This window comes from Nansenia antarctica (genome assembly GCF_963989245.1).
Source record: "Nansenia antarctica genome assembly, chromosome: 8".
In the NCBI taxonomy this organism is placed as follows: domain Eukaryota; kingdom Metazoa; phylum Chordata; class Actinopteri; order Argentiniformes; family Microstomatidae; genus Nansenia; species Nansenia antarctica.
In genome coordinates, this window is record NC_137678.1 from 50,937,579 (window position 1) to 50,960,480 (window position 22,902).

General features: G+C 45.4%; 1 protein-coding gene across 1 annotated transcript in view; it reads right to left on the bottom strand.

Annotated features, from left to right (window-relative positions):
• Positions 1–21,643, bottom strand: part of mtpn (myotrophin) — a 33,883-nt gene extending 12,240 nt beyond the window's left edge. Inside the window, exons 1-3 of the mRNA XM_080537410.1 lie at positions 21,265–21,643; positions 6,023–6,136; positions 3,870–3,953 (exon numbers count right to left, since the gene is read on the bottom strand). Of these exons, the coding sequence (XP_080393536.1) occupies positions 3,870–3,953; positions 6,023–6,136; positions 21,265–21,336 (270 nt within the window). The 5' untranslated portion in view covers positions 21,337–21,643. The remainder of the gene's footprint in view (positions 1–3,869; positions 3,954–6,022; positions 6,137–21,264) is intronic.
• Positions 21,644–22,902: the final 1,259 nt, after the last annotated feature.

The following is a 22,902-nucleotide window of genomic DNA, read 5'->3' on the forward strand; positions in this document are numbered from 1 at the left end:
ACACGCACACCCGCCCGCACATACGGAACTCTCTCTAGCACCCGCACACCCGCCCGCACGCCAGTCCGATACATGCTGGCGACTCAATCGAGAGAGCACAGAGACTTAATGCTGTCAAGACCCAATGACGATGTTATGTTGTCTATCGACATTGTTAAGGGGGGGGGGAGACGGAGACAGAGACAAAGAGAGAGAGAGTGAGAGAGACAGAGACAAAGAGTGAGAGAGACAGAGACAAAGAGAGAGTGAGTGAGAGAGAGAGAGGGAGAGAGTGAGAGAGAGACAAAGACAGAGAGAGAGAGTGAGACAGAGACAAAGAGAGAGAGAGAGAGAGAGAGAGAGAGAGAGAGAGAGAGAGAGAGAGAGAGAGAGAGAGAGAGATGAGGGGGCTGCCTGTGAAAAACAGAGAGATATGTGTGTTCGGCTGTGTGTGAGTGTGCCTGCCTATGCCATACGGGGGCTGGTGTAAGGAGGACTCGCTCCGTGTTGTCTCGCACGTCGTGAAGTCAACGCGTGTCTGTCTCTCTCTCTCTCTCTCTCTCTCTCTCTCTCTCTCTCTCTCTCTCTCTCTCTCTCTCTCTCTCTCTCTCTCTCTCTCTCTCTCTCTCTCTCTCTCTCTCTCTCTCTCTCTCTCTCTCAATCTCTCTCTCTCTCTCTCTCTCAGGGTCAAACACAGGGGTTAAACTGCCTTTTTCATAATTCAAGGGAGCCAATCACAAGCACAGGGCCCACAGGCTAGGGGTCGAAGGTCAGCTCCCCCAACGACGCAGCTTCCCCCCTCCTCCGGGCATCCACCGTTTAATCCGACACCGTCAGCCCCGGAGATTAAATAATAGTTTGCCGTTCGTCGTTCAATATTCTAGTACGGTTCTCTCTGGTTGTACCGCCTCAGGAAGATGGATACAGGAGGTGTCGGGAGGTCTGGACCGCTGCTTCTGGTGGGGGGTGGGCTCTTGAAAGTCGCCCCCGTTCAGCCGGGTGATGCTGACCTTTCGGCTTTGGTTGTTTTAATCCCCGGCGCTACTCGGTGGGGGGGGTTGCTTCTCTCTCCTCGTAGCGCCATGCTAATCCGGGTTCAGATGAGCGTGCCGGAGGACATGCTTTGAGGTTCTGACCCGACTCTCCCCGACCCTAATGACTCACTAATAAATATCTGCTTTACATTTCCTGATGTACGAGCCTGTGGCTGTGGCCTGTGGCGCGGTGTGTTTTCCGGTGGTGGGTACCCTGGCGGTGGGTACCCTGGCGGTGGGTACCCTGGTGGGTGTGGATGGTTTCTGGGGGAGCTTAGAGGAAGGAGGAACTACGCCGTCTCGACGCACCTCCGCTGCAGGGGAGCTTTGGTTCACCCTGCCCCGTTTACCACCGGCTGGGAGAGACAGCTGCCAGCTCGCTGGGGATGTTAGTGTGTTAGTACCGCCCCTGCAGCAGCACACCGGCTCACACACGGACACGCTCTCTCAAGACACACACACACACACAGGCTCTCTCAGACACAGGCCGACACACTCACTCACTCACACACCACACACACACTCTAAATGACCCAGTGTTTCCTCTACATGCATTTCATCGTGGCGGTCCGCCACGATGGAATTTCCTCCGCCACCATGCAGATTTCTCAACCCAAAAAAAAAAAAAAGATTTAGGCCGCTTTTCAGACCTTCACAGCGCTAGACACACCCACAAGCGCGAAGCGACGCGCTTGCAAAACTGTTTTGTGATTGGTCGAATACATCTAGGTAGGCTGCGTCTAGTCTACAAACTACTTCAGGTGTTACAATCCATTACAGATTGATTAGCAACACTGCATCAGCACGACGGTGGGTTATTGCATTCTATGGTTCGTGTTCTTATACCAGTGCTCAGTATACAAGTATTTTAAATGAACATTCGTAATGTAGTCTGATGTTCATGGTCAACTAAATCAGGCTATTTTGTGAAACAATTATGTTTCCGCTACCTTAGAACTACTTAAAGTAATTGCCAGAAATGTTAGCTAGCAATGTTAGCTAGCTATGTGTTCATAAATTCCTGGTTCCATTTTCAGATGAGTTTGTTAAAGTATTTCAAACGAAAAGTACCAGAAGATGAGGAAGACGGTCAGGTAACCACACATAGTGAAAAATATGATGATAAATACGATGTAATAATTATGATGAGACGGTATGATATGGCACGTGTGTGGTGGTCTTGCGGCGTGTCTCGTTCCAGCGAGTCAACTCGTATACATTGTGCGCTCTGCGCTGCGGGCTAAAGGGCTCTGCACACAGCGTGCGATGCAATTTCTGTTGTATGTTCTCATAGACTTCCATTCAAACTTCAAAATGGAACGTTGACGGCGACGCGCAACAGAAATCGCACGCTGTGTGCAGAGCCCTTAACGATCTTGTAACTTCGCAAACAATAGCAGCATTTAAAATGTTTTTAAAAAAAGTTTAGTTTATGTTCAACTGGAAAAGGTAGTGAGCACAGAATTTCGTGTTTTGAATCTGCTAAAATTGCCTTTTAAAAAAGCCTGGAGCAGGAGAGAAGAGTGGAGCAGCAGAGAAAAGAGTAGTCGTTGTTTTGAGCGCGCGTGCGCGTTTCATGCGCGTGCACGCGAAAAAATCGCGCGCACGCGCCCCCATGGTAAAAATTCCTGGAGGAAACACTGTGACCACACACACACACACACACCACACACACACTCTAAATGACCACACACACACACACACACACTCTAAATGACCACACACACACACACCACACACACACTCTCAATGACCACACACACACACACACACACTCTAAATGACCACACACACACACACACACCACACACACACTCTAAATGACCACACACACACACACACACACACACACACACACACACTCTCTCTCTCTCTCTCTCTCTCTCTAAATGACCCGGCCAGAGATCAAAGGCCTAAAGCACAATTACACAGGGTAACGAAAGCAAAGTTGGTGTCGCCGTTGCTGCTCTGTGTGATAGCTTGAGTGAGGGAGAGGGGGGTGGGGGTGGCACACACACCTCCATTTCACAGCGATTTACGATTTAGCTCCTCCACAGGCCCGGTTCCTGAGTGGGAACTGGGGAAATATATTATACGTGGCAGGTACCCCGCTGAGCCCCGACCCGATAAGCCCCCCCACATCTCGCAGGGTCCAGAAGTTCTACCATACACCCCCGTGGCGCTCCCTGGTTCTACGGCGTTCGCTAGAGTACCGGCCTGCTGCTGGACCGCTAGGCTCTACCGCTCAGCCGGGATATCGTGTGTTTACGAGTCTGCTGCGGCTGCTGCTGCTGCTTTTTAACAGCTGCGCTGTCTTAGTCACTGGAAAAACAAGTCACCTCCTCGCCACAGTCATCGGTGCGTCCCCCCCTTTCGAGTCCGTACACAGCAGCAGCAGCGGCATTGCACGACGACACAGACAGACACGGGACAAGGACAGAGTGCTCTCCCCTGCTGTCCAGGATGTGGGTGATATGGCTGGCGCTGACCCTTGTTTTCAGGGTGACTGAGAGCTTGTCTGTGTGACTGACTGAGGTGGCGTGACTTCAGAGTGTTCCGGAGCAGAGGGGAGAGAGAGGGAGGGAGAGGGGAGGGGTAGGTAGGTAGGGAGGGAGCCGGGAGAACAGCGAGCACAACTAATAATAAATAAATAAACAACAGCGGTTGCTGTGTGATGTCTGGGAACATTCCGGCAGCTTCCGACAGAACAGAGGACGGGGCAGCCACCGCTGGGCCTCTTTTGTGGCCTTTTGTAACAGAGAGTTACCTCATCAGCAGTCACAGTTGCTCACATAGAGCTTCGAAACTCTGCTGTGTGTGTGTGTGTGTGTGTGTGTGTGTGTACGTCGTACGTACCTTTTCTAGCAGGAGCTTGACGCAGGCGAGGTGACCTTCGTAAGTGGCAGAGAGCAGCGGGGTGATGTCGTGTTTGTCTGGGGCCTGGAGAGGGTTAAGGTGGGAGAGACAGAAAGAGAGAGAAGAGAGAGAACAGAGAGAGAGAGAACAGAGACAAGAGAGAGAACAGAGAGACAGAGAGAGAGAGAGAACAGAAAGAGACAGAGAGAGAACAGAGAGAGAGAGAACAGAGAGAGACAAAGAGAGAGAGAACAGAGAGAGAGAACAGAAAGAGAGAGAGAGAGAAGAGAGAGAGAGAGGACAGAGAGGACAGAAAGAGAGAGAGAGAACAGAGAGGGAGAGAGAGAGAACAGAGAGAGAGAGAGAGAACAGAGAGAGAGAGAGAAGAGAGAGAGAGAGGAGAGAGAGAACAGAGAGAGAGAGAGAACAGAAAGAGAGAGAGAGAAACAGAGAGAGAGAGAAACAGAAAGAGAGAGAACAGAAAGAGAGAGAGAGGACAGAAAGAGAGAGAGAACCGAGAGAGAGAGAGGGAGAGAGAACAGAAAGAGAGGGAGAGAGAGAGAACAGAAAGAGAGGGAGAGAACAGAAAGAGACAGAGAGAGAGAGAGAGAACCGAGAGAGAGAGAGAGAACAGAGAGAGAGAGAGAGAACAGAAAGAGTGAGAGAACAGAGAGATAGAGAAGAGAGAGAGAGAGAGAAGAGAGAGAGGAGGGACACAGACACAGTGATCACAGAGAGATAACAGGTTAGCATGGTCTTCATACATCAGTGGATCAGGCTGCTGCGGCCTGCCTCCTACACAAGGGCACATCCCTCATTATCAGAGGAAATAACTCCTCGGAGGGGGAGAGCGCCTCTTTATTCCTCCCTTTCTCTCCCTCTCTCTCCCTCTCTCTCTCTCCTCTCTTATCACGTCAATGAATGACGGTGAGAAAGCCCACTCTGCCAGCGTATTTATCTCGCCCATTTCAGAGCCTTGTTATCTGAAAGAGGACTGATGAGTCGAGGCTCGCTGGGGGAAAAAATTGGTTTGGGAGGTAGTTGTTTTTTTCTTTTTTTTGGTACACCGTTCCCTTCTATCTCCCTTCTATCTCCCTCCCTCCCTCCCTCCCTCCCTCCCTCCCTCCACCCTAACACAGGGCCAGACTGATGGATGCTGTGTTGTTTGTTTGTGAATGCCGAAGAAGAAGTCCTGATTGAGACAGATAATAGACAGGGGGGGGGGGGGGGGGTCGGGGGGGGGACCGGCGGCGGCGTCTCGGGTCTTTGATGCGAGTTGTCGGGCTAACTAGGTTTTGTTTCCCCCCGACACTCGCACAAAAGAGTGCAGGTGGGGTTCTTTCATCGCCTAAAATGGCAATGTGTCTGGGTCTGTGTCTAGGGCCCGATTTTACAAACACTTTTAATAAGGCAACCGGAGGTTGGACGATGGACGAGGTGACACTCGTCGACGCGCTCAAACGTCGTCGAGAGATTTGAGGGCCCCGGCCATACCTAACAGGACTCGTTTAAGCCGAGAGAAAGAGTTGGGTTTATTTGACGTGGCCGGAAACGGCTGACCTTTGCAAATTAAGCCCAACTGTCAAATACGACACCACGCTTCCTCCTCATCCGCCAAACTGTGGTGAATGTGGAACCTAGCGTGGAGAAACTTCTGCTCGTCGGTGAAGGGCGGGGGATCGATCGTCTCCCCACACCACTGCCGTCTCTTTAAGAGTCTGCTGTGGCTCAGGGGAGCTGTCTGACAGAATATGCGGTCTAGCCAGTTTACACCGAGCTCTCGCTGAGGGGGGGGGAGTGGGGGTTTAACTGCTGGAGGGGAACATGACATGTGCCCTCATGTCTGAGGAATCCAGATTCCCCATTGGTCTAAACGTGGATCGCTGCCGCTCTCCAGACGCCCCACGTCTGAACAGAACTATCTGACTCCTCTGTGGTCGTGAAACTTTTCTAATCGTCAGACTTTTACGACCGTGTCGATGTTTTGTGTGACGACGGCTGGCCACCGTTCAATGAGTATATTCGCTAATATGGTCACCGTGTTTAACCCCGTCAGTAGCCTACACCATCCAATAAATGCAAACATAACACACCCCGCCCCCCTCCACCCTCCCCCCTCCCCCCTCCTTCTCCTCATTGGTCGGGGCTCTTACGTTGACGTCGGCTCCCTTGGAGAGGAGGAACTCCAGCATCTCGGCCTGGCCACAGTCAGCGGCGTAGTGCAGGGGCTTCCTGCCCCCCTCCAGGGTCCGGTTCACATCCTCTGCCTACACACACACACACACACACACACAGGGTTAAGATACTAGCACCTACACAACTTCCCTTGTCAGGCCCTCTTATTGCTAAACAGGAAAATACAGTTGACACAATCACACACTGAAGTTCACATCCCTGTATAAAAGAGACCCTCTACCTTTCATCTGACAGACAGACACACACGCAGACAGACAGACAAACAGTCACACACACAGACAGACCGACCGACCGACAATCACACACGCAGACAGACACGCACAAGCACACGTGCACACACACTCCCGCTGCCAAACCATAATCACAACACAAGACTCCTCCCCTGTTAGGCCTAAAACTGTCAGCCCTGGGAGGAAAGACAGACGCACCACGCACGCTCAAATACCCCCTCAGCGCATAAAACGCGCACTGGCGCTAAAAACAAAGATGTAATTTCACCAAAAACTAGAGGGTGGCAACAAGATTATTTTTTTTAATAGCGGTTAAGTCATTAAAGCCGAGCAGGTGATTTTATATAGAAGGTGATCAAATACCAATATATCCTACAGCTGCAGCGGAACATGCGGAACGCGCATGACACACACACACACACACAGAAAGATCATCAGCTCATCGAATATGAAGTACACGAGAGATAATCAGCTCATCGAATATTCAGTACACAAGAGTAGAGTACACATGGAACAGGGAACGCGCATACAGCACTGAACAACATCCGTAGAATATAAACTTGTTGTGACTGACATAGGGCTGTCCCTAACGACTATTTTTTTAACGATTAATCTAGCGATTATTTTTTCGGTTAGTCGGTTATTCTATCGACTAATTTAACGATTAACCTAACGATTATTTTTTTTACTGTTCGAATAATGTATCACTTAATTTCCCCCCAAATAATGGCTGTATTGTCTCTCTCTGTTTAACAGTGTCTTTATAAAGCACTCTGGGTAATAGCTGCTGCTCTTATAAAACAAAGCAGCGTGTGACATGCACATTACTCAGACGGCCGGCCCTTTAAATGATCAGCTGATGTATGGGGGCTGTCTGTGGGCCTGCAATTAAACACAGACACCTTTAATTCGGCGACCTGCTACTACTACTACTACTACTACTACTACTGTAACTGCCTCTGTCAAACAGCCCCAGACACAGGCCCAATCACTGCTATGTTTAGCCAACTTGAATGCCAACATGGCCATCAGGGTTTTTCCTGGCTCAAAATGAGGCGGAGGTGGTACCAGTGGTGTTTGACATCGGGGGGGCCCATGAAGCAGGGCTGTCTGGGGGTCCTTAAACATCAAACACTTAATTTCTTGCATTCTGGTGAATTGATATGCACCAATTTGTGCCCTTTCTGCATCAATTTATGGTGGAAATGTCATTATTTATGTAAAGGAAAACACAATATTCAGGCACCAGATGACCATTCAAAATATAATATAATATAATGCAATATAAGGCTCTCAGGCATTCTGTACATTCAAATATGTATTCTCCTTGAGCAGTCAACATACTATCAATTATTTCACTAGCAAAAACGAAAACTAACTTATTTGCAAAACAGTGCCCCCGCCACGAATAAATGCATAGAGGAAACACTGCCCCCTCATATCCCCTCCCCAACCACACACACACACACCCACACACACACACACACACACACACACACACAACCAACCGTGCGGCCCCAGTCAGCTGCTCCTGCAGCGACAACACTCATTAGAGACCTGCCACTCAGAGCGGGCCGCAGTGCTGTCAGTGCCTTGTCACGGCGCCTTTTTCCATAACCATCATACCACGCTACAGGACTAGTGGAGAGGGGAGAGGGAGGGAAGGTATTCATCTGTTTGACATTAGACCACACAAGCCCTGTCACTGGGGACCACTGAGCAGTATCTAAACCCTGAGCTGGTGTGAAGGCGCCATATCTGATTACGCAGGGCCGTAGTATGAACCACCTGATCTGAGGGTTGACGGAGATGCTAGCACAGCTAGCAGGGGTGTACAGATGTCATTAGCTGTATCTGTTCAGCCAACAAAATAGCCTGGATCTGTATATTGGGATAGAAGACCAGAAGTGGGCGTAGTTTATAAAGGGAAGACATCGGATGATTCTGTTTGGCATTGGAAATAGGAACTATCGGGGCGCTTGGTGGCGTAAATGCTAAGCGTCGACCATGTAACCGCAGGGTTCCCGGTTCGATTCCGGCCTCAACAGCTCAGTACTGAAATAAGATATGAAGATATAATCAGTACAAAATATATGCCCAAGACTTCCTTCTTTCATTTGGTATGACATTTATACCATTGTGATGTATTGTGCCCAGCAAATGTTAAGACAGCGTGTGACAACATACCCCTCACTCTCCTACTCAGCGGACATAGATTGTTTGACAAGGCACTGTAGGGCTGCAACTAACGATTATTTTGATAATCGATTAATCTGCCGATTATTTTTTCGATTAAAAGATTTTTTTTTTACATTAAAAAAGATTTATTTTGCTAATGTTATTTTATGTTTTCTAAATCAGCCAGGCCTATACATATACATGTGCAAAATGAATAAGTATTAATAAAAAATAAAAAATAATATAAATAAAAAAGGCTTTGCTACATCAAATAGGTTTAACAACAGGCCATGGACTATGGCGGTAGATTGTTTCAATAAAGTAGTTGAACTCTAGCTCAATACATGCATTGTTTTAGGTAATAACTTTGCTTAATGTAAAGGTCAGTAACCCAAAGTGCAATATAGGCTACAGACAAGACACTAATGTTTTTATATAACAGATATGCTCCAAAACAATGCAATGTGTCCTCTCACTCCATACAATAGGCTAGGCGACAGTCAGTGCCTCACTCTAAATCACCTCTGCTCTACCACTGACGTTAGCCAGCTAGCTAAATACACTTGTCATGCAATATTGAATTCATGAATGCGAGCAAACACTCACTGGCTATCGCATTACATTACAGTCATTACCCATCCTAAATTTCGTTGTTTGGTACCTGTACTATAGCAATGACAATAAAGACCATTCATTCATTCATTCATTCATAGCTGACGCTTCGCCAGAACTCACACTAACGCATTTGCATGGAGAGCAAGAGACCATGGAAGGGCTGAGCCCAGCAGGACTTGTATAATAAAACAATAGGAAGTTAGCTGTAACCCTCCTCTATAGAAACATAGTTAATGTAACCCTCCTCTATAGAAACATAGTTAGTGTAACCCTCCTCTATAGAAACATAGTTAGTGCTCTGGTTCTCAGCACAGCTACGCAGACTACAGCTGGACAAGCAGCGTAGTGACAGTCAGCTAGCGGCAGCAGCGAGCTAACCCTGCTAGCTAACTCACTAGCATGTCCTGACAGCAGACAGCAGACAGCTTCACTCTCAAGGCTTTTGAGTAGCATGATTTAAATGTAGCCTCCGCGCCGGTGTAGGTACCGGATTTTCCCACTTTTCCGGTTCCGGTCATAGGTTCTGCCCTTTCCGGCCATGATTCGCTATGATTCGCGATGCCTACACCGGCCGCAAGACAGCGTGGCGTGCGTCAACAGGAAGTAGGTTTGTTATGGAAACAAAACCCCCCCCCCCCCAAAAAAAAAAAAAAGTAAAAAAAAGTAAAAAAAAGAAAGAAAGACGACTAATCGATAATGGCATTCGTCGCCAACGAATTTCGTTATCGTTTTTTATCGGTTTAATCGATTCGTTGTTGCAGCCCTACAAGGCAGCATACATTGACATGGCAGCATACATTGACATGGCAGCAGACATTGACAAGGCAGCATACATTGACATGGCAGCATACATTGACATGGCAGCATACATTGACAAGGCAGCATACATTGACAAGGCAGCATACCGGTACATTGACAAGGCAACATACCTTGACAAGGCAGCATACATTGACATGGCAGCATACATTGACAAGGCAGCATACATTGACAAGGCAGCTACATTGACATGGCAGCAGACATTGACATTAGGGCTGCACGATTTGGGGAAAAAAATCGAATTGCGATTATTTGGACAGATATCGCGATTGCGATTAATTTGCGATTTTTTTTTTTTAAATACCAAAAAAAAAAATAAAATAAAAAAAGGAAGTTTTTGTAAAGTGTGGCCATATCTCCGGCTAGGAAGGTCGTATCAACGTGCAGTTTGTTTGTACATCTTCAGGGGACTTAGAGGCTCCCTCCTCTAGCACCCCCACAGCCCGAGCTACGAGTGAAAGAACTAAACTTACATTGGGTTGCTTTAAGGTTGGGTTGCTTTAAAATCAAGCTTCAGATTAAAACATGTGATGGAGCATTACTAACTGACTCAGGTGGTTTGTTTCACACAACCATCTAGGAAAGCTTAATTGGAAGCTGTTTGGAAAAGGGCAGGTACTTTCAAAAAATCCGATGCGATGTTGTTGGTGTGCGTTCATTGACGTTCACGTTCATTGACGTTCACGTTCATTGTTGACGTTCATTGACGTTGAATCCGACGCGCTGTATGACGTATCCCATACGGGTAGTGGTGGTCTAGTGAGTTGGACTTGTGATCGGAAGGTTGTGTGAGTTCAAATCCCGCCTGAAACCACACCACTACTAGTGTGCCCTTGAGTAAGGCACTTAGCCCTCAGTTACTCCAGGGGGAATGTCCCTGTAATTCGTAATTGTAAATCGCTTTGGATTAAAAGCGTCTGCTAAATAGCAAAAAAAAAAAAAAAAAAAAAAAATCGCAGGCAAATAGCAGGCTTTGCGATTAGCTAATCGCATCATTTCAAATCGCGATTTCGATTTAAAATCGATTAATCGTGCAGCCCTAATTGACATGGCAGCAGACATTGACAAGGCAGCATACATTGGCAAGGCAGCATACATTGACAAGGCAGCATACATTGGCATGGCAGCATACATTGACAAGGCAGCATCCATTGGCATGGCAGCATACATTGACAAGGCAGCATACATTGACAAGGCAGCTACATTGACAAGGCAGCATACATTGGCAAGGCAGCAGACATTGGCAAGGCAGCATACATTGGCAAGGCAGCATACATTGACAAGGCAGCAGACATTGACAAGGCAGCAGACATTGACAAGGCAGCAGACATTGGCAAGGCAGCAGACATTGGCATGGCAGCATACATTGACAAGGCAGCATACATTGACAAGGCAGCATACATTGACAAGGCAGCAGACATTGACAAGGCAGCAGACATTGGCATGGCAGCATACATTGACAAGGCAGCATACATTGACAAGGCAGCATACATTGACATGGCAGCATACATTGACAAGGCAGCATACATTGACAAGGCAGCATACATTGACAAGGCAGCATACATTGACATGGCAGCATACATTGACAAGGCAGCATACATTGGCAAGGCAGCATACATTGACATGGCAGCATACATTGACAAGGCAGCATACATTGACAAGGCAGCATACATTGACAAGGCAGCATACATTGACAAGGCAGCATACATTGACAAGGCAGCATACATTGGCAAGGCAGCATACATTGACATGGCAGCATACATTGACAAGGCAGCATACATTGACAAGGCAGCATACATTGACATGGCAGCATACATTGACAAGGCAGCATACATTGACAAGGCAGCAGACATTGACAAGGGAGCATACATTGACATGGCAGCATACATTGACATGGTAGCATACATTGGCAAGGCAGCATACATTGACATGGCAGCATACATTGACAAGGCAGCATACATTGGCAAGGCAGCATACATTGACATGGCAGCATACATTGACATGGCAGCATACATTGACAAGGCAGCATACATTGACATGGCAGGATACATTGACATGGCAGCATACATTGACAAGGCAGCTACATTGACATGGCAGCATACATTGACAAGGCAGCATACATTGACAAGGCAGCATACATTGACAAGGCAGCATACATTGACAAGGCAACATACATTGACAAGGCAACATACATTGCAGTGTTTCCTCCAGGAATTTTTACAATGGTGGCGGCTAGCCGTGACCGCGCGCGATTTTTTTCGTGTGCACGCGCATGAAACGCGCACGCACGCGCGCCCAAAACTAGAGGATGGCCCAAAAAAATAATATGAATATACAGAATATAGCACTGCACTGGTATAAGAACATGAACCAGAGAACAGCCGTCGCTGATGATGTTGCATTTTCGATTAGGATACGGGATTAAAGGGACGGCGACGGACTAAAAGAGAAATCCGTTTACCGGCTTTTTACACGCACATGAGTTGTTGTAAGACTCATAAATGTTTCATTTCCACAGCAAAACAAACAATACACAACGAGGGTTTAGTACTACCACCGCATGATACAGCTGCATGTCATAAACTCGTGTAGAACAGCTGGGGAGTCTGAATATGTTTTCAACAAGGCAACAACTCTGCTTCTCACTCCATTGAGCTACGACTGCTAAGCTAACTAGCTAGATGAGAGTAAGGTTGCGTTCGTAAAGTCGCTCTGAGAGCGCTGGAGCGCACACTGGGCCCGACGTCATAGAGAAACCGAGTCATTTGATTGGACGAGAGGCATTCCACGAGTGCTGATCGGATTTCCTGAGTGAATTTACGAACGCAGCCAGTTTTGAAAGCGCGTCGCCGCGCGCCTGTTGAGAGATTCGGTCATAATAACACCAGTGTTTCCTCTACATGCATTTATTCGTGGCGGGCCGCCACAATTGAATTTCCTCCGCCACCATTCAGATTTCTAAAAAAAATAAATATAGATTTAGGCCGCTTTTCAGACCTTCACAGCGCTAGACACACCCACAAGCGCGAAGCGACGCGCTTGCAAAACTGTTTTGTGATTGGTCGAATACATCTAGGCTGCGTCTAGTCTACAAACTACTTCAAATGTTACAATCCATTACAGATTGATTAGCAACACTGCATCAGCACGATGGTGGGTTATTGCATTCTATGGTTCGTGTTCTTATACCAGTGCTCAGTATACAAGTATTTTAAATGAACATTCGTAATGTAGTCTGATGTTCATGGTCAACTAAATCAGGCTATTTTGTGAAACAATTATGTTTCCGCTACCTTAGAACTACTTAAAGTAATTGCCAGAAATGTTAGCTAGCAATGTTAGCTAGGTATGTGTTCATAAATTCCTGGTTCCATTTTCAGATGAGTTTGTTAAAGTATTTCAAACGAAAAGTACCAGAAGATGAGGAAGATGGTCAGGTAACCACACATAGTGAAAAATATGATGATAAATACGATGTAATAATATGATGAGACGGTATGATATGGCACGTGTGTGGTGGTCTTGCGGCCTGTCTCGTTCCAGCGAGTCAACTCGTATACATTGTGCGCTCTGCGCTGCGGGCTAACGATCTTGTAACTTCGCAAACAATAGCAGCATTTAAAATGTTTTTTAAAAAAGTTTAGTTTATGTTCAACTGGAAAAGGTAGTGAGCACAGAATTTCGTGTTTTGAATCTTATTTCTTTGTGATTATTGTGATGATGGTATTGTTGTGATTATGTACCTTGCTGCAAAGCTAATGTTGAAGAACCGCAGCCAAAGATTTGTATTATTGTGTACAGTAAAATAAATTCTGATTCTGATTCAAGATTTTTTTGTATCATTAAAATAATAATAGTTACAACAACCATAAAGCCTCCATAATGATAATGAAAAGAAGGGGAGACGATTTTTTTATTGACAACGTAATTACATGCTGGAAAAACATGCAGACACAGACAATAAGAGACACACGGGAGAAGTACGGGAAAACATTTTATTTTTTTTGGCCATCCTCGAGTTTTGGCTGAAATTACGTCGTAGTTTTTTGGCCATCCTCGAGTTTTGGCTGAAATTACGTCGCGTTTCATGCGCGCTACCCGCCACCATTGTAAAAATTCCTGGAGGAAACACTGAACTCGCAGCCTGAATCAAAGTGGACTGTCTGAATGGTGGCGGAGGAAATTCATTCGTGGCGGCCCGCCACCAATAAATGCATATAGAGGAAACACTACATTGACAAGGCAGCTACATTGACATGGCAACATACATTGACAAGGCAGCTACATTGACAAGGCAGCATACATTGGCATGGCAGCATACATTGGCATGGCAGCATACATTGGCAAGGCAGCATACATTGGCAAGGCAGCAGACATTGACAAGGCAGCATACATTGACAAGGCAGCATACATTGGCAAGGCAGCAGACATTGACATGGCAGCAGACATTGACAAGGCAGCATACATTGACATGGCAGCATACATTGACAAGGCAGCAGACATTGACATGGCAGCATACATTGACAAGGCAGCATACATTGACAAGGCAGCAGACATTGACATTAGGGCCGGGTTCAAAAAATCGATTTCCCGATTCTGAATCGATCTTCATTAAATGAGCGATTATCGATTCATAAATCCCGAGATCGATCTTTTTTTTTTTTTTTTGCTTGCAGCTTCAACCCGCAACGAGATCTCGTGGCCAGATCTCGCGCTACAAGAATTTATCATATCTCACGCAACGTGAGGTCTCAACACTAAAATCTAAAAACATGGCGATGGCAGGGACACTCAAGTCACCACCAGGCTTAAAGTCAGATGTCTGGGTGCATTTTGGATTAAAAAAATGTGACGATAGAGATGAGCTGGACAAAAGCAAAGTCATATGTAAATAAAAAGTACATTCATGTAACTGCTTTGGAGTCAATTCATTGATATGTTTAACAATGCTACATGTTATAGGGTTCCTTGAACCATTTATAGCATTAGTTCGGAGAATCTCTTTCATATTCAAGCAAAACATGTATTCAGTGTTTCCTCTACATGCATTTATTGGTGGCGGGCCGCCACGAATGAATTTCCTCCGCCACGAATTGATTCAGTCCACAAAACAAAAAACAAAACAAAAAAGTTCTCAAAAAAAAATAAAAAAAATCTGAACATTTTAGCTGATTAAAATATATCTGATCCTAGATCAGCGCTATAATGGATGTTGACTAAAAGTGCACCTAAATCCACGCCCATCTCTCTCTAACCGCTGATCCAAAATCAGATTAATGACATTCAGTTGACGACGTGACACAAGGGCTCCTGATTGGTCTAAATGTGAACTGTGGTATTATTGTTATTGTGTACAGGCCACCGTAGTGACATCAGGGGGGTATTCCATCAACATCGCTAAAGGGAAAATCCAGGTTTAGTCTGATAAATCTTGCGAGAGTTCTTAAAAATATCCAGGCATATTCTGATAGGTCTAGCGAGAGTTATCAAAAATAAGCCAGGATTTTCCTTTAGCGACGTTGATGGAATACCCCCCAGGTCAGGTGGGCAGTTTACGACGAGACAACAAGAGACCGGTATTGTAGAGCTTACAGAGCGAGTTAAAATAAAGACACTTACATTGAAATACAGAAGGACTCACGTGTATGTTTAATAGAATAACACGACATGGTGTCAGAAGTCCTGTAAGTGAGTGTTAAGAGTTAGATCGGCCGACAAGTGTCATTTGAGCTTGTGACGGTGAGAAGGGAGAAGAAAAGATGGATGCTAATGCTAACGCGGGAGCAGCTGCAGTCCAGAGAACGGCGCCAGTTTCAAGTGCTACGTTAGCAGACATTAGCAAGTCAAAAAACGATTCTTATGTGCCGTCACTTTAGCAACGACACAGTATTGTCAAGGGGAAAAGAAGGGGAGACGATTTTTTTATTGACAACGGAATTACATGCTGGAAAAACATGCAGCTAAAATTCAGGGAACATTTGGACAATAAGAGACACACAGGAGAAGTACGGGAAAACAGGGCTCATGTGGGTCTCATCAAAGGTAAGAGTTTGTTTTCTTTAACTCAGCTGATACTCAGCTGTTTACCGAATGCTCCATCTGACTGTGATTTTACTTCTGTAATGTGGTGGGTTGACATAATTCACGCACGGAACTATAGGTTGAGACTATTGTTCCGTCCGTAGTACCCAAGTTGTTTAGACTGTTCTATTTACTGCTTGAGGGTGTTGTTGACAATCGTTCATGTCCTTCATTAAACGTTTAGCTTTGTCATTTGATACGCCGCCTACGACTACCATCTCTCTGCACTACAGTAAACAGTTAATCAGTAACGTTAGCCGCTTTTGTGCTCATGTAGGCCTACTTCGTATTATATTATAGCTGATGATCTTTGTGTGTGTGTATGTGACTGTCAGTCACAAGTTTATATTCTGTATATTCATTATTATTATTTTTTGGCCATCCTCTAGTTTTGGCTGTGATTAGAAGAAAAAAAAAAAAAAAAAAAAAAAAGTAGATCGTTGTTTTGAGCGTGCATGCGAAAAAAAATTCCTGGAGGAAACACTGTATATTGTAACTAGATCGAATCGGAATCGAATCGAAAATCGAATCGAATCGGGAGCTGTGAATCGGAATCGAATCGTTTTGGGAAATCAGTGGCGATACCCAGCCCTAATTGACATGGCAGCAGACATTGACAAGGCAGCATACATTGACAAGGCAGCAGACATTGACAAGGCAGCAGACATTGACAAGGCAGCATACATTGGCAAGGCAGCAGACATTGACATGGCAGCAGACATTGACAAGGCAGCATACATTGACAAGGCAGCTACATTGACAAGGCAGCATACATTGACATGGCAGCAGACATTGACAAGGCAGCATACATTGACATGGCAGCATACCATGGCAGAACACCAGCAATGGTGCTGCTGGTATTTCGTCCAATGACATTTTGCGTTTCCCGCTTTTCCTGGCACCTGGCCAGTTTTAGGTGCTTGAAGGACTATGTGGCCCTACCCCTACATGAAAACAAGAATTGGGACACCCCCCTACCCGACACGTGAACGCGCAAAACTGAGCCATAGGGCTGAAAAAGGAGCCGTAGGGGTGGAAACGGAGGGGTGAATTGGGATTGGGCCTCAGTCACCAGGCAGTAGCCTAGATCTGATGAAGCCAACAAGCCTATCAGGGGGGAGGGATGAGCCAGGTGCCAGAAGTGAGCTGTGCCCAGCCTGACAATCAATTGGGCTTAGGAAGGGTTACAGAGGGGCTTTGGGTAATGCCGCCGCCGCTACGCCGCCCGGACTCTGGGAGAAGCTTAACGGGCGGCGGCGGCGTCCTCGCAAACCCAACATAGATGGAATGGCGAACGGCTGCCTTCGCCCTGAACCCACGCTCCCCTGCAGCCGGCCACAGTGAGCCCCGTGTGTGACGGCCGTCAGGCCCCGGCTGCTGTGTGATGAACCACCAAAGTGCGCCGCAATCACCCCGCTGAGCCGCCCGCTCCGCCTCTGGGCTGGCTCGCCATCATCACCACTCCCCTGAAGGTCAAGAACACCATGCTGGGGAATGGGATTCCATTTCTTCATTTTTTTTTTTACACCCAATCCAACTAAATCCATTAAGAGAGATGATGGAAATCTCATTCCGCCCCCTTTCTAATAGTTCTCGAATGTTACCTCCAGGTCAGGTGCTACAGTGGTTGATTATAGGACAAATTGAAATGATGTTCATTACAGTTGAGGAATGAAAGGGCCCCTGCTAGAGGATTACAGTTAATATCCACGTTGGATGAAATGAAATGAATTGTGTGGAATTTAAAGCATCGAATTGAGCAAATAGTATACTTTGGCTATTACAAAAGGGAAAAATTCATCTCTGGAATTGAATGTCCAGACATGAAACTAACCTACAGTTTAATCCAACTTTAATCAGGGCCACCTCAAGATCAATGAGGGAGCGCTGTTCATTAGCTTTGCTTGAGTGCCAAAATCAGCAAATAGCCATACTGGCACACACAATTCTGGCATTTAGCAGACGGCCTTTATCCAAAGTGACTTACAACAAAGTTGATTTGATTAAGTAAGTGAATCATCTATCCATCAGTCATAGCAGGAAAAAAGTAGGAAAACATTGATGTCTTTTAGGCTGCACATTGGTCAAAATAAACTGGCTGAGAATGATCCTGACCGCCTGATCTGACCGGGACAAACAAACAGTTGAACAAAAAAAGGTCTTGGTCCTGCTCAGCTTAGAGGGCTCAAACTTGAAGCATCAATCTGTAAATGTGATTTGGCTGTCCCACCAACTCTGGGTAAACAATGTGGAAAGAGAAAGACTCTTCAGAACGTTCATACAATAGAGAGGAGGCAGGGTTCCACTCAGGATTTCCTAACAGCGTGGTGCTGGGTTGCATTATCGAAAACCCGACTTGTGTTTATTCTTGTAAAAAATGTGCAAAGAATATCACTAATATGCTGAGTTCACTGAGGAACACCATAATGCTTTCACTTAAATTTTTTAACAATGTTGTTGGCGATCAAAGATACTAGGCCTATATCATGATAGTTACTCTATCATTACATTTGGGTACTTGCCGATACCGAGTACGAGTAGCGTACTTAATAATACCATTACAGTTCTAACAATGACTTGTGTTGGTCCACAAGTCGGCAAGTTTTTTTGAAGAACTTGGACTTTGAAGATATTTTTGAATATTGGTACACTTCAAACCAAATTCTGGAGTACATCGCTCCTAATCCAAACAGACGTCTTGCTACCATCGCCTTCGTAGCTACCTAGTAGAGCTAACAAAAAACATTGGTATGTAACATCTACTGCATGTTTAGCACATCACAAGATACTGATAGAACATGAACATGCTAAAAACACATAACTACACATAACTAGATGATCACAGTCGTTGCTTGAACGGTCCTAACATTTACATTTTTGGCATTTAGCAGACGCCTAATTCCAAAGCGACTTACAATCAATACATTTGAATACTAAGCAAGTGAAGCAAGTGAATCATCAATCATCAAGCAAGTGAATCATCTATCCACCAGTCGTAGCAGGAAGAGTAATCCAGCTCAGGCCCGGGGCCAAACATACGTTTGTTTACAAGCCATGTGGACTGCCCTTATGCGTCAGTAACACTCACCGAGTACAAAGCAGGAAAGCACACAATACAGTGAATTAAAAACAAGCTGAATACGTTGACACTATTATAAGTATTTAGTGATCCTAAAACTGTTGTTTGTTATATTGAGCGGGCTCTTCAACACTTGGAAAAAAAAGAAGAAGAAACGGAAACCAAAAAAGGTTTTGGTCATTTTCATGACTCTTTCACCAGACCCTGTCACAAGAATGTAGCAGAGCATAGCTTGCAGCCTGCTCTACCTTTGTCGTCATCATCGCTTATCCTAAAATATCTCCAAGCTGCTGACACTGCTCCTCCTCTGCCTCCCAGCTATGAGAGGTTACATTATGTTGCTGTTACGTGGAATCGGGAGCGGGTGGTATCAGAGGAGTTTTACAAGTACGAGTACATGAGCACAGGCTCTGGTACGGGTACGAGTACTGGTGTCGGTGCATCCCTAATTGTAACTATCCATCATTACTAAATACATAGCTTAATTTGCTTTGAAATGTTTACATAGTGGCGCCGCCGTGTTCACAGCATGGCGCAGTGCCACTCTTACATTCACTGGGGAGAACCGTGGGAGGGTTTTAGATTTCAACAGCACAGCTGATGATCTGCAACTCTTGTTGTTTACACACCTCTCGGGGAGATCTAGGCAGATAGAAAGATGCATACCTCACAGGTAACAACATGCTACTACTTTGCAAAAAAGGTTCCCATAAATCCAAACGTTTTGAGGGGCTGCTGTGAAATGTAGCCAGTCTCCCTGGTTGGGAGATACTGAAGCACAATGTTTTCCATGATGTGAACAACAGTAGGCCCAGCCAATTCACAACCACAGAAGACATGCTGCTTCGACACAGGAACTCCCTCACTACTGTGGAATGGTTAGACCCCCACGGGTTCATTTTACGGTGCTCAACCTCTACCAGACCGGGGCCAACTTCACAACAACTGTTGTGTTTTTCAGTAGCCTATTGTTCTGTGCAAAAGGAGCAAATGACCAGGCCAGAGCTGTAGCTAACTATGGCGATGTGGTGATCTGAATCTATTACCAGTCTAGACGTCTAAATGAATGGGCATCATTATAGAACCTGTCCTAGACTTAGATTGAATTATGTTTGAGGTTAGGTATTTCATTTTATATTTAGCAAATGGGAGCAAATGATCTCCACTGAGGCTGGAATTATACTAGTAATTCACTAACTAACTGACTCTAGTCTACTGCCTCTAAACATCGCTAGGTGTGGCCTGGAAATGGTGAGCCTTGTGTGGTAGACAAGACTGTATTATAAGACCACCATTTCGCTGAATACCCATTACCGATCATTTAATAGGCGTATAGAATGGATTTGCGTCTAACATTAGCTACATATGCACTGTCACTAGCACAGCCTTCCAGCGCTAAGCCAGAGACCCCCGCCCACCCCGGCCTCAATCACAACACAGAACAGGCCTGTTGTGGAGGATTAGCTCAGAGTAGCAAGTAGCTCCATTAACCAAACCATGTTGTCCTTTTGATTGATTGATTGAAAACTTTATTAGAAGATTTGCAGAAGTAGGTACATGAAAGTACATATTACATACAAGGTCAACTAACAGGATAAAAACCCAAGAAAGCCACTGGCTTATTTCAATTGGGGTCCTTGATTCTCAATTTAGTCCATCTAAGATCTAACGTTGTCTCTTGTCTTGTGACACTCAGGGAACGAGCTAAACTAGTGGGTGTAGGTGTATAGAAATAGTGGCCTAGCTAGCCTGCTAGCTACCTTCAACAAACGATGGACTTGTCTTGTGATGATGGACAGCTAAGCTAGCTTGGCTAGACTGTGCTTAGCTAGCGACGATGCCTCAGACAGAAACGCAACAAGCTGTGTTGCACAATTACAACAACCTTGTTTAGTTAACTAGCTAAGTAACTGACCAATGTGGGGGAGCACATGCGATGAAAGAAACGTCGTTAAAGCACGATCGCAGTGCAAGAGTTTGGGAATACATCGAGGATGACGTTATCGTTATCTAACTAGCTCCCTCGAACGATACCGTAGCGGCTAGCGTTGTTAACGCGAGTTAGCTGGGCTAAGCGAGATGCTAACAGAACGTTCGAGGCTCCGTCGCCATGGTAGCAACTACCGTAAAGCTAACGGTCGGCTAACAGTCAAACGTCTTTAGCTTTGTCTTTTCAAAAACACTCTGGGAAATATCTCACCTTCGTCAGTAGAGTCTTAACCTCGTCCAGGTCTCCATTTTTCAAGGCCCACATCAATTCTTTATCCCCCATTATTTTTTTCTCCTGTGTTCAACTAATTCACTGCGATGTACAAAACGCAGCTGTGGAGCTATGCTAACGTTAGCCGACTACCGTGGGACTGTCGGGAGATGCCAAACTTCTCTCACTCAAACAGCCAAAGGTTCTCGCAAAGCTTTGTCTTTATCTGTCGACGAGAAAGAAGAAAGATAGTTGCACAATTTTTAAAAGAATGTAGATGATCTATGAAGAGGAATACCCGGTGCTTGTAAAGTGCACACAGGACAGGGGGGGACGTTTGAATAGTTAAAAAGTTTGAAAGAGAAGAGAGTCGTGTTGGGGATGGAGGGCTCCGCCTTTCTCTCGTGAAGCATTTCCGATGCCGCATACCCGGAAGTTAACCTGCCGTTGACCCCCCCCCCTAAGCGCGGGTCTTAGATCTGCTGTCATCTATTTCTATTATATTAAATCCGATTATTCGATTTTCTTGAATGTCAAGACTGACCTCAGATCAGCGCATTCGCATTCGCTGGAGGGCATTCTGTCAACTGTACAATGATTCATTTATTGACTGAAGGATTCACGTCACTGTCTGTTGTTAAAAATATAGATTTATGTCTGAATGTTTGTAATAATTGTTATGAATGAATGGTCTTTATTGTCATTGCTATAGTACAGGTACCAAACAACGACATTTGGAAGGGGGGGCTCCCCTGGTGCTAGGAAAGAAAAAAAAACTAGAAAAAAAACAAGAAGGGAAAGGAGCTGGTTTACATAAATAAAGGCTATGTACACTATCTACTATACTATACTATACAAATAAAACACTGTGCTGTACTCTATGCTATGCTATACCTATTCTAACATTTCCTATTCTCTGCAACCGTATGTACCCTAGGGTTGTCATATTGCACATAGTGTTATTGCACATTCATTTAAAGTGTCGCAGTTTGCAGGTTTGAAATGTACATTTGTGCCTCAGCACTACACCTGATTTTCAATCCAGCAGCTGCCATCAATCCGTCCAGACTGTCCAGGGCCCAGAACCTAGGTCTGAAAGTGAAGAAAAGATAAAAGATGAAATTACAGTAGCTACCCGATATGTATAGGTAACAACAATACAATAATACAACAATACAATAATAGGTATACACTCAACAGCCACTTTATTAGGCACACCTTTCTAGTACTGGGTTGGACCCCCTCTTTTGCCTTCAGAACTGCCTTATTCGTGGCATAGATTCAACAAGGTGCTGGAAACATTCCTCAGAGATTTTGATCCATATTGACATTATAATATCACGCAGTTGCTGAAGATTTGTGCCAAGAAAATATCCCCCACACCATTACACCACCATCACCATTCATTTTTGCCCAGAGAACTGACGATCACTGGATATTTTCTCTTTTTCTGACCATTCTCTGTTACCCCTAGAGATGGTTGTGCAGGAAAATCCCAGTAGATCAGCACTTTCTGAAATACTCAAAACAGCCCGTCTGATACCAACACCCATGCCACATTCAAAGTCACTTAAATCACCTTTCTTTCCCATTCTTATGCTTGTTTTGAACTTCAGCAAGATCAACATTTGTCTTGAC